The 14,367-nt window shown below is 38.2% G+C and overlaps 1 protein-coding gene across 8 annotated transcripts in view; it reads right to left on the bottom strand.

Annotated features, from left to right (window-relative positions):
- The window catches only part of NCKAP5 (NCK associated protein 5), a 409,981-nt gene that overhangs the window by 144,379 nt on the left and 251,235 nt on the right, over positions 1-14,367 (bottom strand). For 7 of the 8 annotated variants that reach the window (XM_064451091.1, XM_064451093.1, XM_064451090.1 and 4 more), the window contains one exon: positions 9,070-9,160. In XM_064451091.1, coding sequence (XP_064307161.1) covers positions 9,070-9,160 — 91 coding nt within the window. The remainder of the gene's footprint in view (positions 1-9,069; positions 9,161-14,367) is intronic. The other variant, XM_064451092.1, reaches the window with a different exon arrangement.

The raw sequence follows: 14,367 nt of genomic DNA, 5'->3' as shown, positions 1-14,367 counted from the left end.
TCTTTCCTCCCAGGAAACCTATATGCAGCATTTAAACTTTCCTGAAGGAGTTTGTAAAATTAAAGTAACTACACTTGACTAAAATGACAGTATTAAAATATCTACCTTTGACTGAAGTACAAACAAGCCAAACTATTCTGAAAATTAAATTCAGTAAATTTTCTGTAACAGCAATTAAGGCAATAAATAGAATTACTCTGAATTTAAATTGCTAGAAATAAGCCAATTTTTCTTCCCTTTGCAGCCCTTCACTTTTTTTTTTTTAAATAATATCTTTTCACTACTTGGATGAAGGCCAAATTAGTCTTTTTAATGAAATGAAAACGTTAAGTGTAATTATTTTTCTTTTTAGCCCCCCAGAAAGTCTCCTGAGTATTTACACTTGTTGATCCAGTATTCCATAGACAGTTTCTTTAGGGAATACCAGAAATAGGGTCTAAAGGACATACCTGACGATGAGTATTAACCAGTATTTTGGAAAGACAGCAATATATTAACTGACTAGTTCTCACCATAAACACAATCGCAGAAGCTGGCCTAAGAAGTTACCTGTGGGATTAGGACAAAAAAATAGTATATTATTACATAACCAGGTAATTTTTTTCAAATGACAGGGATTAGTTCATTTGTCTCAAAATCTTGCCAGGAAAACTTCTGGAAGAAGCTCAGAATGCATCTTCACACACAAAACAAATGAAGGAATTATCATTCTGGATCAGATCAAAACTTCAACATTCCAAATATGTCATTATAATGTAGATTAGATATATTTAACTGAAATTAAAAATACTCTTCTTGATCAGCAGTGCACATTCTTTCCAAAATGAATATACTGGCATACTGATAAGTGCATTCTTCTGTTAAAATAATTTTCAAAAACAGAATGTTTATGAATACAGCATAATCTTCTTTTTGCCCTCAGAAAATAAGCAAAATTTTAGACTTATTTCAACTTTTTAAAATCTTAAAAAAAGCATTGCTTTCTGCTGCTGTGAAAACATAAATGAATCACAGTTCAAAATGCAGGGTGAACAATATCTTTAATGGAGATGGGAAAGCAGAGAGAGGAAATGACTTGGCCCAACCTTGGAATACCAAGGAATACAAACTGTTTTTTCAACTCTTCCGTCCAAGCACTTCTGTCACTGATTGCACTAAATGGTCCCTATTAATTATTTCTTATTCATTATAACTCCTCAGAAAATGCAAAAGATTAGAAAGATAAAAATGCTTCTTATTTACTTGCCAGACCCTCTTGCCCAACCAGAACCTCTTCAATACGAGCCCAGGATGGGCAATGCTGTGTCAGGTCAGCAAAGCACAACTGGATCCCGACAGGCATCTGGATAGGCTACAGACAGGTAAGACCCCCTTATTAAAATCTTCTTTTGGCCAAGAGCCAGGAGTCACACTATAGACCTGGGAGCTCTAAAAGCAGTTGCCAGATGGGAGATGAAACCAACTCCCTGGGGATCTCATTGCTCTGCTGAGAAACAGAGCGGGGCTGGAAGTGGCGCTGGGTCCTGTGGCAGGCGTGCCGCAGCAGCCCCATAGGCTTGCTTTCTCACGTAGCCAAAGCGTGGCTGGCTTCAGCCTGCATGTCAGCACAGCCCTGCTGCTGGTAGCCCTGCTTTGACCTGCGTGAGGAACACATGACGATAAACAGCAACAGGTTGGCCTTCATATACAAAGATACCAGCATCTCTCCAAGCAGCAGATTATCTTAAAACTGGTATTTGCTATAAACTCCAGGAGGTTATTCCAGTCTCTTAGGACTACCAAGCAGAGGCATGGTAGAGCCATACTCTTTTCTCTCAAATACATCCCCTGAATTAGAAAAAAGGCAACCAGGAGAACATCATTAAGGGCAAGATTAAGGCTGCAGATAACCTGCTGTGCATAAATGGGAAGTCCCTGTATGCATCAGGATGACCTGTGTCAGTGAGGCTGTGAACCACATCATCATCTTGCTTTCCAAAGAGTGTCTCTGACTTTCCGTTATGCCTGTTTCATATGTAGAGGGTTCAGGCAATGTATATGGGCTGTTTTTGGTGGATTTATTCCAAAAGTAAGAACTAGAAGAAAGATATAGCAAAAGATAGAAACACTATGTTGTAGTGGAAAATCTAAATGTAGAATTACAAACAGTATAATACATAATAGTATCGTCAGTTCAGTCAATCTTCACCTCTTGCTTCTGTAGGTATATAGAGGATTCTGGAAAGGAAAGAAGAGCTTGTTTTCTGAGAAACAGGCAAACAAATGCCACATTTCACTTATGAGACTTCAGTGTGTTAAATGTAACTCCACTGCTTTGTCACTGTATTACAAACAACCAAAAAGGGAAAACTATTTGCACATACATTCCTTGCAACAAAACTGTAATTTTTAACAGTGTCTGAGGAGCACCATCACTCTCATTTGGGGGCAAGAATCCAACCTCAACTTAGTTAAATAAGGGAACAAATATTTATCAGAATCTTTGCACAGTGGTGGAAAACTACCAAAGGAAAAGCCACAAGGTGTTAGTTATTACCAAGCTAGCCCTGGACTTCTCTGTATGGGAAAGTGGTCCAACAGCAAATGCTTGTGTCCCTGACAGCCCGGGAATTCCAGTGGAGCTCCCAAGAGTGTGGGTGGCTCCTCTTCTGTCCACCTCTGGGAGACTCAAAACTGCTAAGCTTTGCCTAGTAATATTCTCCTTAGTAGCTTTGGAGGCCTGATTGATGCAGACTCCTGTGTACGCTTCCAATCCAGAGATATAAGTCTAATTTTGAGGATATATTTCCTCTTTCTGCAATAGAAGACAGCATTAAGAAATCCTATGTGGATTTCAGCTAGGGAATTCAGCTAGTGCCTCTTTTTCAATTCATGGCCATGCCCCATCTATAAAATGTTACATATCAATGGCCTGAACATTAAGGATGTATAATTTTGTGTTAAGATAAAATTATATTGCCAATAGGTACAGTTTTTCTTCTCACGAAAGAGCTGTTGACACCAACGGCTGTGCAAATCAGAAGTGACAGCCACAACAACTGTTCCTCATTTGAGTCTCACAAAGCATCCAGAGAAAAAATTGGCTTGATATGGCCAACAATGCCACCTGAAATGTGCCTGTATCACTTACGCAGTCACACCCCTCTGACACCTGCTTCAGAAAGCAACTGGCAAAACACTCCAGGCTTCATGCCTAAGAGCTAGAAGTCTTGTAGGACTGGAATTATTTTATTTTTGTATTGCAGTTATCAGTATTGCATTTTTACAGATAAATCGTCTTTCTTAGCTTTGGATAAGGCAGGCACATGTACACATATTTATAACCAGCAAGAAGACAGGAAATGGAACTGAGCTTTCTTATGTTTAAAGCCACTCCTCCTATGAAGCTGCAGTGTGAGTTAATGACTGCAATGGTGGTGATACCTGGCAAATGGGACAGATGTGGAGCTGTGTGCCATTCTTCTCATCATGCACACTAAGCCTGAGAAATCTCTTCTGAAGTCATTACTTCTCAAAATCTTGTCATCCCTCCAGAGTGAGAAAAAGAACAGAGCTGAACCACAGTCACCCAGCCAGCTCTTACTCGCCAAGAAGAGCCCATCAAAATGCTTAGGCTGCAATTGCTCAAACTGTCTGCCACCACTTTGATGTCAGTGTAGTCAGATGGGTGCTGAAATGAGCAGTGAAGCAAACATGAGACAGGACACGTACCACTTACAGAAAGGAATGGTCTTCTCCACTGCATCCAGGGCCAAGGAAACCTGAAAAAAATGCCCTACTATTAAGGCTACCTGTAACCCCCATTGAGTCTTTGAGCCAGACTCCTCTTGGTGTAGACTCAACAGCCCTGATCTCAGCACAGGGATCATTCTCCTTGACAAACTCCCTACCCCATTACTCATATCTTTCTCCTCTTGAATTGTATAGTCAATCTCTGAATACCTTCACTGTTCACCATGATGAAAATCCCATCTGTAAAATGTAGTCTAGACCATGTCAGCTGCTGAACAAGCACAGTCAGATACACTCTGCACTAGCACAGAAATTGAGGAAAGACTGGGCCCATCACGTTAGATCACGTGAGTTTCAGGCTGTCTAAAACCCAGGATTTCAGTTCCTGCTGGTCAGAATAACGTGCCTGGTCCCCACAAAACTATTTGTTTGGAGTGTAAATCTCAAAGAAGCACAGTGGGATTCTCAGAAGGTTACAACCCCTGCAGTCATGAGTTTTTATTTCCCTAAGTTTTTCATATGAATTCATGCACCAAAATCACCAAAATCCCAACAGCAAAAACTTACTTCTGTATTTTTTAATACAAGACAGAATGGTGCCACTTGAAGACCATCCATGCTCCACTTTCAAATTGATTCCTCTTCTATTAAAAGTATTTGTATATTATGCAAACTCTTGGGGAAGTAAGCCTTTTTTCCAGTTTACAAGGAAATATGAAAAGCCTGAGATTAAATGATATGGTTTTCTCCTCTTTTTACAGCAAAGGTTAAAGGTGGATAGATAAAGTGAATTTGCCCATGGAAATGGAGAAATCTGTAGCAAATGAAAGAATCAAAATCTAGTCTCCCAAACACAGTGCTTTAAAGAGCAGATCGTCCTTCCTCTCCGATGTGACTGCACCACATGTTTCCTGAGCTTTAGTGCACATATTGACAATTCCAAAATTATAACCAATTGTCAACTTCCAACAAACTCTCTTCCTCATCTATTTTGATCACTGTACACTGACATAAAGTCAAAAGGAGTTAAAAAAAAAACCAAACCTGAAAGACTTTGAGTGATCTGTAATCAGGTATGACTCTACCTAGATACCCAGTATTGTGATCAAACAGGAGAGAGACTCTAATTTTTTATATCCAAATCACAAGGACAAACTTAGAACCATAGGATAGAATCATGGAATCATGTAGGTTGGAAAAGACCTTTAAGATCATCGAGTCCAAGCATAAACTTGAGAGGGAAGGTCTCCAGGGTGCTTGTTTTAATGTCTTGAGTTCAAGTACTTCACACAATTATTTGTGGGGATCACTATCCCTCTTAGTTAAAATACTTGGGTCTTGAATGAGAATAATATTAATATGTAAGTTATTGGTCTAAGTTTTAGGTGGACAATGCCTCTTGGAAACATCATAAAAGCTCTTATATACTTGAGTCTTTTAAGTCAAGTAAACCTTTAAGCAAGAAATACTATGGTTCACAGCAATTCAAATCACACATATTCTTGTCTACATGCTACATGAGCATTCATTATAAATCTTCCCTCGGTTATTATTATGTAAAATGATAACAGAGGAGAATTTTGTTTACAATCCTGCTTCTAAATTCATTTACCCTAAAGAAATCACATCATCCATCTGTAAGTCCAGCAAATTAAATTCCCATAGGGCAGCTAGCTCTACAGAAAGGGTTAGAATATTTTGCTTCAAGGGAGAATCCCAGCAAGACCTAACACAATATTGCAATAGTACTGCATGCTCTGGGCTCCATCTTATTATTATTCTTCTAACATGATCACTATGCAGCATTTAATGTTCATTAGCAGGAATGTTTATTCTGGAGTCAGGCATATTGATATTATAATAAGAACTCAATTTCATACATCCCAGAACAATAATTAGGTTTCTAAAAAACAAGTATGTAGACAATGGTCAATAGATCAAAAGTATTTATTGCGTGGAGGTATCTTTTATCACTATTCAAATATGAACTTGAACACGCTTCACACACTAAAACTAACTTACCATGGTATCAGAGAATATGGGACATATGTTGATAAGTCACACTGGAGATAGCCTAGGTCATGTCCTCATTTTTTATGAAATATATGGTTGTGCAACTGCAGTAAAATCTGATACTCTGTCATACTGAGTACTGATCACATCATTCTGACCATATCACAGTGATCACAGAGAACAGGTACAGTTCAGAATATGTTCTGTAAGGTAACTGATTCCAAAGGATGGCTTTCAAAACAATGGTAGCATTTATATATTCAATAAGTCTTGTGTATGTATACGAAGAGATAGATATGTGTCTCTTGGAGTTCAGATCATAAAAATATTTTTTTCACATGTTAGCTCACGTCTAAACTTCACTTACAAAACAGGATGATAATACGGTTATCATGTTCCCAAAAACATGAATACATCACTGTTTTTAAGAAATATTACCTAGGTTGTATGTTCAAGATCTATTCCCATTTGTGAATTACCTTAATAAATATATGAAAAAACTGTCTGAATGCATTTGAAAAGATACAAATGAAACGCTTCTATTGCAATATTGATGCCTCTTGCCAAACATGGACACAGTAATTGTAACAAAGTTAATAATATATTTACATGGCATGTTTGTCCATGATTTCCACACAGTTGGTTTCAATAACATATTAATGATTCATATAACGCTTATTAATATGTTTCTCAATGTTAAAATACTTTGTAAACATTTCAGATCACAGATTCTTTGCCAACTATTTGTTTTGAAGAGCCTTTCAGGTATTAGCTCTTCTGATCATGTGGCTGTTGCCTAAATCACACTGCATAGTTTTTACCATGTGACTGAATAACAAACACACCTCAAGTGAACCATTTCTGACCTATGTAGCAGGTAGCCATAGGAGGGCAGGAACGCGCTGTTTTGCATGTGAATAGAGCCATTCATTGAATTCGAAGAAAACAATCTATTTGTTCAGAAGTTTATCATAAATGTGAACAAAAGGGATGCAAGGATGAATGAGTCAGACATTCAGAAAAAACACGTTCATGGAAACATTCCATATTTTTGACCTGTTTTACCAATCACAGACTGGTATATGATGCAGTAACCTCCAGGAAAGGAAAAAACATTGTTTTTGACTCATGAATTAGGACAAGAAATTCATAAGCAAAGAAAATTGCATATTGGCAATACGGCAGAAATGAAAATGGCTAAAAACCAAGTCGTCTCTGATATCATGAGTGAAAATGTTCCCAAGAATAAGAAGAGAAAAGGAAAAGAAGGAAGCTGTTATGTAATGTGGAGTACAAGATTAAAAATAATCCTAGAGTAACAGGTATATGGGTGGTTTAAAGTCCTGAGGCAGAGGTGGCTTCACTCTATAGGAGAGCTAGGCTCAGATGTGGGGAACCAACCCTGACTATTACCTAGCAGATTCAAACAAAACCCCACATCCAGACAGAGGGAAGAAAGGGTTAGCCAGCAGTTTGCTACGTGGAGGAGGCTGTTTGCTAGAGCTGAAGGGAAACAAAGAATTGTTGTTCTTGTTATTAACTGGGCAGAACGGTCTTGTTCTTTCATTGGTCAGAAAATAAATCCAAGAGATTTTATACTAAACACACCACGGCACCCATTCTCCTGGCTGGCAGGAGACAACAAACACCTATGTTGGTATGGCCCCAAAGGGAAAAAAAAAACCAAATCAAAACTAAATTCTTTTTTTCAAAAATTAAGAAACAAATAAAAGATGGAGGAAAAACCACACAGAAATATGCAAGCACTGAAATTGGAATGATTAGTTTATCTCCCCTCTAGGGTAGCAGCACACAAAATTTCAAATTTAAAAAAGACTCCACAGCTAATTTTTCTCCAGCTCAAAAGAAAAATAACAAGTACACAAACCCTCAGTTCAATTGAAACCAAAATACTTTATTGCTTTTCTTGTTGAAAGTGCAAAAACAAAACTCCAAAAAGCTAAAACCTAACTGTGGTACCACCCTACTGTGGTTTCCAAGGTGAGACAGCATACAGAAAGGCAGATAAAATCATTCCAGCTGTCTGTTATAAACAGACAAGTAGTCCACCCAAAGGAAAGACTGACACCAAGCCCACTTTAGAACACCCACTGCATGGTGGCAGGAGTGAGCAGGAAGTATAAAGTCTGAATCTAGACGAGGAAACTCAGTTTCATTTTTGCATCCAAAAAGGGTAATGAGTAAAATATAGACACTTTTATCACCAGTTTCTGAAAACACAATGTTCTATTACAACTTCAACAAAAAGTTTAATTTGTCCTGAAATTAAATTTTACAGGCTATCATTTTAACAAGAAAAAAAAGTTTTTGGGGAAGGTTAATCTAAAAGATTTCTTTCCTTCAATCCAAGCTTAAAATGAATTTTTAATTACAGTGATAATACTCTTTAATATACATTTTTGTTTAGCTATATTGCTGTATTTTTGATCCATCAGTTATAAGAACAGATTAATATAACTAGAATTTTTGAAAAGTGTTTTATCTGAAGGATCACTATCTAGTATAGACTTTAATATATTGTTTCAGCATTTTCTATCTTTGTAAGGCATAGGTATTCTGTTTAAAAAGATATAGGATAGGACTGACTTCATTAAGCATTTGTTTTTTTTTTTTAATCAGATATTTTACACACGAACTCATAACTGGGATGTATCTCATTTCTGTTTCTAGACACGTAAAAAGGCTTTGCACCACCTCAGGTTCACTGCTTCCAGAATACAGCAGTATGTTAGGAAAACGTAAAACTCTCCTTTCTTATAAACAGCATAAACAGACATGGTTCCAACTGAAAAAATCCTCTAAAATCTCTCCTCTCCTAAATTCTGTCCTGAGACACACTCTCTCTACCCCAACCAAGGCTGATAAAACACACCTTCCACAAGCAGCAGTAAGAAACTATGGAGCTTCATATGCAAACCTCACACCCAATAAGAATATTGGTAGATAAAATCATCCATTACCATCTGAAGGTCAAGTTGTCAAAAGCATCTATGTTTTCTAGAGATGCTGGTATATACTTCTTAAAATATTAAGTGCTTTAATAGTCTTCAAAACTAGTTTCTCTGTCTCCCATTAACTGTGAGGAGCAACAACTGCAGATAACACAATGACAATAAAAATGAAAAACCTTAAATGGTGGTGAGAAAGCACCTGCAAAAATGTAGATAGTTCCGACCACCACTTACAAGCATTCATAACTAACAAACAGAGGAAACAATGCCAGACACGTTTACCTCAGTAGTGTAGTTTTTGTTTTAAAGAACTTTTCTTTCACAAGAAAAAAGGCAAAAAAGTCACTAATACCTGATATACCTTCATGATATTGACAGTTCCTTCTCCATTCTGGCCTGGGGGTCCTTGGCTCTGTAGCAGATTTCTCACTGTCTCCTCCATTCTAGAGAATGAAAACATTTATAAAAGTCAACTGTATGGAAAAAAATTAAGAGTTGCATTCAGTGTTTTTGTTCTTTACAAGAGCCTAATGCATCCATGGCTACCATTAAATTAATATTTAAAGACAATCCTGGCCTTATAATGTTCTCATACTCCATGTTATGAATAACACATTAAGGGCACTCTTTTATCTTTTGAATATGCACAGTAATTAGTTGTATTGTTAAAATCTTACTGGAGCTCAGTTATAAAAATTAAAAACAAATGTGTGCAAAAGACATCACCTTGTCAACAGTGTAACCAAACACCATGATAAAATTACTGTCATAAAATCAGTCAGATTAAAAAAACCACAACTGCTGCATTTCTAGCCAATTGTCAGGTTTTGTGCAATTTAGACAGACTGTCAAATACATTACTAGTATTTACTCTCTATGTCATAGGTGCAGCAGCGTGTGCCAGTACATTTGTTTATAGAGGCACAGCTGCTGAACACATTCACCCTTCTCTGCCCTTTCAAAGGGATGTAAAAAGCAAGTGTAGGCTACAATCTGGTACTACCATCTCATGAAAACATAATCAGCTTCCATCAGTGAAAGAAGGAAGGTTTTCACTTTCATTTTAAAAGGTGCTAATAAACACCAACAAAAGTTGTCTTTGATCTACACACATTCATCAAGCATGTTAAAACCGATAATAACGCTAACCCTCCTGAATGGAGGCTGCAGAGAATAGAGAGTTCTGCTCCTTCACACAATAGGGCAGCTGGGGATAACGGAAGCCCCCTACAAAACACTGGTCCCATTCAAGATAGATCGGAAATTAAATCTATGGGCTTCGGAGATGTCACCGAGGCTGACCAAAAATAAAGGATTTGGGACTACTGCTGGTTTCAGCTTTCTGAGTACTGGTAAGAAGAGGAAAGGGATCAAAAGCCAGAGAAGCAGTGATGGACACAACAAAGACGCTGGGTTTTACAACAAAAAGTGGTGAGTGCCAATTCCAGCTGGAGGTCATCGTGCTTCTCCCCACTCCCCAACTCCTCATGCGAATTCTCACTCCTGTACAGCTGTGTCAGCTGTGCAGATGCAACAGTGTTTTCTCACCCTCACTTTCATGTTTTCTGGTCTTTTCCTTTGAGGCTGACTCCATCCCTTCATAGAGCTGGAAGAACAGCCAGGCTGGAACACGGGCTGGAGATGGGAGACTGCTGTGGCATGGGTGTGTGAGTGACACGAAGGCAGGAGAGAGAGGAATACCTTAAGCCATATTGCCAGATACACTGTGTATTAAACTGTGACCTTGAAAAAAGACCCAGTATTCCTAGGCATATCAGACCAGAAACTGCCTGCTGCTGTTTATTTTTTATGGTGTTTAGGGAAACATGACTTTTGTGTACCATTCTTTGCAAATGCAATTGAGCAGAAGAATTATTCACAGAGTATCACTTTTTTTTTTATTTCTAAGGTAACAACCCAGCGAGACAGCAAATATTAGCTAACTGCTCTGGCCAAAGGCCAATAACATTATCTTCTATATAAGCTTCATAGTCTTTCTGTTCTTTCAGTCTTATCAGAATGAATGATATTGGCTAATTTAGCAATAATATGATGTTTTGCTCGGTTTTCTCCTTTCAAGTCAGCCAGCTAAACTACTTTTTGAGAAGCCGACACTGGGTATTCATTTTACTCAGATGAACACTGACATTTTACTTATTCGTATGATGGGTTTTTGTCATTGAAGTGCAGACTTCTACATTGCCAGAATGCCCACAGAATAGTTGGACCATCTGTTGACCAAATGCGAATAAAAACAAGCCAGCTCTAATCTCTAGTGCAGACAGTGGTGCAGTTTTTCAGCTGCAGATTGGAACCATTTCTGCTCACAGGCTGACCTTAATCAGATGCCTTTCACACAAAAGAACAAATCATTTTGGTTCATAATATAAATTCCTGTGCAGTCTTCACCGAAAGATTTCATTTCTTAACATGCTCATAATTTCATTTTTAAATTAATGATGTAATAGTATTCTTAATTATTTTCTTCATGTATACATAAACAGTTCCAACCCCAGCCCTCCATAAAGTTCTTACAAATTAATAAAAAAGCAAAAATAGGAGAAAGAATAGATTCAACTATCACTACAATCAGAGTTTTCCAATTTAGGCCTAACAGTATTAAGGAAAATATAATCTAGTTGCATATTAGTGTCATCAGTTAAACCAGCTCAGAAAAATTATGAAGAATTCTTAAATTCAATAGGTCATTTGATCCTCAGTCAAATTCAGATGGTCTGTTTTGGATAACAGGCCCATCTTGTCAACAGCCTTATAGGGACTGGTGAGCCCACAGTTTCATGTGGCAATTAAAAACACTTCCCATCAGCACTCAGATTTCTATGCAAGAGAATAATCTTTGCAACATGACAAAGAGCTCAGTTAAACACAATTGAGACTACTGTTGTTTTGTTGTTTGCAGCTATTATAAAAGTTTATAAGAGTTGACAGCCATAAAGCTGAACCGCAGGCATAACAGAGACAGTGTGTGGTTGCTAAATAAACAGCTCTGAGTGGACCTTACAAGCTTTAAGTACCCATGGAATATCTGAAAAAGGAAAGAGAAAACTAGTTGCTGTCCAACAAGGAGGTGAAATCTGCTTACAGTCAAATTTACTGCAAAGCTCTGATGGCAGTGCTCTTGCAGTTTATAAAGTGCTGCTTTTTCACTTGCATCCCAGTTGTCCCTTTTTAGGAAGGACTGCTTAACCAAACATGGCACAGGGTAATAATTGAGACTTGTTTCTTATAAATTAGAATCTTTGGAGCGTGAATTAATGGCACCTTAATTGAACAGCGATTGTTAGATTATGATCTATAATACTTTCCACAGTGACAGTACGTGCCAGAAAGATTTAGTATAAATTCTTTTAAAGAATGCAAGAACGGTTGAGCCTCTATAAGTTTAACCTGAAATCCCATGTTTTGTTCCCTGAACAAGGGTTGCAAAGGACATGTAAATTTTGGAAGTGAAGCAGGAAAATCAGGATCTTTATGAAAGGCTATTTCTATACATCAATCTATATTTTTCCCCCTTCTGGTAACCATGAAAGGTTACCTTCTCTATTAGAAGGTTATCTTCTCTATTAGAATCTAGGATTCTAATATCCTAGATAGACCCACTCCAACATCAAGCACTTGCCAATTACACCTAAAATAGCTATCCCACTCCCCATGAATTCTGTCTGCTTGCTGGCCTATGCTAAAAACCCCGTTTTGCCAAGGATTCTGTGCGTCTTATGTAACCATCAAGCTGTTAAGATCTGTAAAAACAGCCTCTAAAGCTCACCATTCCTGAGTCTACATTCTTCAATCACTATTTAAGACCATGTATTCTCCCCTTTCTTCAGTGTTCTATTTACTATCTGAAGCATCTCAGTTAGTACCCTTATATCTTTTGTTATATCTATTATTTGAATAGAAAATCGAAGTTTTCTTAAAACTGAAGTATTGCCTTAAATTCTTCTGGTTTTAAAAAGCTGATTTCTTTAGGGGAAAAATAAATTAAACCCATATTTGATAGAAGCTTCTCAAGTGTCTTGACAAAATGTCAGTTTACAGTAGGGGAACAGTCCTCCATCAGTCCTAACCTAAGGAGAAATTTCTCAAAGCATTAAACAGAAGATGAAATGAGGCACTCTGAGACCAGAATATAAGAGTTTAAGGAAGATAAAATATTAGTGCTACTGTGGAAAGCACTGTCAAGATTTCACCTGGAATATTATCTGCAATTATGATCATCAGTGTTCAGGAGCAGCCTGTTCAGAGAGGATTTGGTGAAGAGACAGCTCTGAGGTTATTTAGAGGAACTGAGAGTCTGTGTCATGAGAAGAGACTAAACAACTTATCTTGCTAAATTTAAGAGACTAAGGACTTCCACAGGTATGACTTCCACAAAAGAATCGGTACGAAAAAGTAGAATGAGAGAGAAAACTACATCAGCCTAAGGCCAATGATTGACAAAACAAGATGGGAATATAGTGGTTACAAATACATTTAAACTGGGATTAGGATATTTTTAATTATTGAAAAAGTGAGACTCTGAACCAGTCTACCAGGTAGAGTAACGGGACGAGAAACCTAAACAGTTTTAAACCAGAATTGAGCAGTTTATGAAATTAATTACACATCAGGGTCAAGAGCCAAGGACTTGAATTTATGATCCACAGGTCCTTGCTGCTATTCATCCTGAAAGAAAATCAGTCATTCCTACATTTAAAAAAATGTAATTTGTCCTGTGCTGTTGACAGGATACCAGGAAATCAATTCAACTGCAATGTACAGTAATTTATTTTGGCTTTGTTTCTGTGTGTGTTTCTGGGCAAGGGGGCCAGGACAGTGTCTGGAAAGGAGGAAACATTGTTCCTTGCCCAGGGAGCAGCACACAGGGCACAGATGCTCAGACGTCCAAGATGGCAGAAGGAAGCTTCTTCTGTATTTTTTGCTGAAACTCGTATCTTGTCTGGAAGCCAGGACCTGCCTGCAAGGACCCACTAAGCTGTAGGAGACTTGCTTTCAAGTTTCTTGATGTTATGTTTCTGACAGCTCTGCTGCCTCCATCTCCTGCCTGGCCAGGCTGCTGCAACTCACAGCATTCACCAGAGCACAGTTTCATCCAGGCCATGCGAGACAGACCCTGCTGGGGCTGACACATCACTGGTAGGCAGTCAGGTTCCTGACTTTCCTCCCAATTTTCTCAGGACCAGCACCTTCATAAATGGGCACTTCCTTTGTGCCATTCCCCAGCAATGCTGGGACATGGTCAGAAAACCTGCTGGCTTTGAGCCACTCCCAATTCTGTCATTTCAAGTGGACCAAAGCCAAAGTCATAAGCTATTTTGTTGGGGTTCTCCCCAAGAACAAATTTTAAGACTGTACAGGAATTAATCTTTCCTCAGGACACTACTGCAAGGAGGCACAAGAGTTCTGCTAGCCCTCCAACTCTGCAGAACCTTCCCCATATATTTCCCACTTTCCAAAAAGGACTTTCAGACCCCTTTCAGTCAGGTTTACTGATTTTCTTCCTTGAGAGAGGTATCTCTCACAGTCTGCCACAGTAATTTCACACGTGAAGAGGATTTTCTCTGACAAACTTTTCAGCTGGTTAGGACATGCTTTTATGTCCTGTCTCACTGCAGAGGAGACCCAATCT

This window comes from Phalacrocorax carbo, chromosome 5, assembly GCF_963921805.1.
Source record: "Phalacrocorax carbo chromosome 5, bPhaCar2.1, whole genome shotgun sequence".
Lineage (NCBI taxonomy): Eukaryota > Metazoa > Chordata > Aves > Suliformes > Phalacrocoracidae > Phalacrocorax > Phalacrocorax carbo.
Note: the sequence above shows the minus strand (reverse complement) of the source record. Positions and strands in the feature narration are given on the sequence as shown.